The 1,442-nt window shown below is 35.9% G+C and overlaps 1 protein-coding gene across 1 annotated transcript; it reads left to right on the top strand.

Moving 5' to 3' along the window:
- Nucleotides 1-47: 47 nt before the first annotated feature.
- On the top strand, nucleotides 48-1,130 carry NAEGRDRAFT_61947 (uncharacterized protein; the record flags this gene model as incomplete). The annotated part of the gene is made up of 1 exon (XM_002682855.1): nucleotides 48-1,130. One exon carries the CDS (start codon nucleotides 48-50, stop codon nucleotides 1,128-1,130), a length of 1,083 nt encoding a protein of 360 aa, XP_002682901.1.
- Between the last annotated feature and the right edge of the window lie 312 nt (nucleotides 1,131-1,442).

Below are 1,442 nucleotides of genomic sequence, written 5' to 3'. Positions count from 1 at the left end.
AAGTTGCTACTTCCATTGGTAGTCAGAGTATACTCGCAGATCTGGCCATGGACGCTAGTAAACAAAGGGGAAGGAAAATACCTTCAATAGAAGTGAAAAAAACCATAGCAGAGGAGGAATTTAAAAAGAAGGATCTAAAGAATAATATTGAGGAAATTTTTGCCAAAAAGAAGGATGCCTTTGCAATTGAAATGAAAATGAAACGTCTCATAAGAAAGAAGGAGAAGAAACGACAAAAGTCTACGGTGACTGCATCAGTCAAGCTGAGAAAATCAGTGTCCTCCCCTCTAAAACCGAAGACATATCACTACCTTAATGAAATTCTGCAAGATTTCAATTACTTCAGAGTAAAGCCTCTGCCAATAGAGAAAAAACTAGCCCTAGTAGATGTACAACCACATGAAGTAGCTGCCCTTTCAACACCAGGAGAACTCGACTCATTGTTAAAGATGGCTGAATTATCCTATTCCAAAATTCACACCCAACTTTCTCAAATACCTGATGATGACCAAGTTGTAAGAGATAAGAGAACAACGTTTACCCTTCTCGCGGATCAACTAGAATCCATCAAAGATTTGACAGCCAAGACAAGAGAGTACTATAAAATTGCAAGTGAAAGAATACCTGATTATATGTACGAGTTTCTACCTGATAAGGAGCTGGATGAATTTGCTGAGGAAACAAAGAGAAATTCAATGGTTGTAAATAAGGAAGGAAAGGGCTACTCTTATCCTCATCCAATAGATAATTTCAATAAGAAAAAGGCAGCTGGAGTTGTTGGTTACTATAAGAGCGTTCTTCCAAAGAATGAGAAAAGAGGTACTAGGCCATCATCTGCTCCACCAACTAGGCAAAATCAATCCTCTGTAAAAAATACACCTAAGAATAAGGTTATCCCTAACAAAAAAGATATACCTAAAAAGAAGCAATTAAGAATACAGGTTGACCAAAAAGATTTCCAAACCATTGTCGAAGAAGAACTAGGTTCAAGCCCAAGTAGTTCCATAGCAAGTGCTGGTGAAAATAGGAGAACGACCATGATGAAGAGTACTCCTGGTACAGCTTCCAAATACTTTAATTTGGCAGATTCTGCAGATGAAGGCCAAATTGATCTACATCCAATGTATTAATAAAATATTGCTTAAAATTGTTAGATTGTTGTATTTGTAAAATTAGTTAACATTAAGGATGATTTTCTAAAACTATAATCTGTTAATCTCTAAAAACACCTATTGACACGTGTAACAATCCATGATCAACACCCACCAACGGTAAAGTGAAATTCTTGAAACAATTCAGAGAAAAATCTTTCCTAGTTAAATATACAACCGATTGACCCATAAAATCATCTGANAACATATCTCTATCCATCACTCTAAATACAATATCCACAGAAAGAAGCTCACTATCAGTCACTATAAATGAAAAACTTTCATCCCAAA

Source organism: Naegleria gruberi, assembly GCF_000004985.1.
Source record: "Naegleria gruberi genomic scaffold NAEGRscaffold_2, whole genome shotgun sequence".
NCBI lineage: Eukaryota > Heterolobosea > Eutetramitea > Acrasida > Naegleriidae > Naegleria > Naegleria gruberi.
The sequence above is the reverse complement of the archived record's forward strand: the minus strand, read 5'-3'. Positions and strand labels throughout refer to the sequence as shown.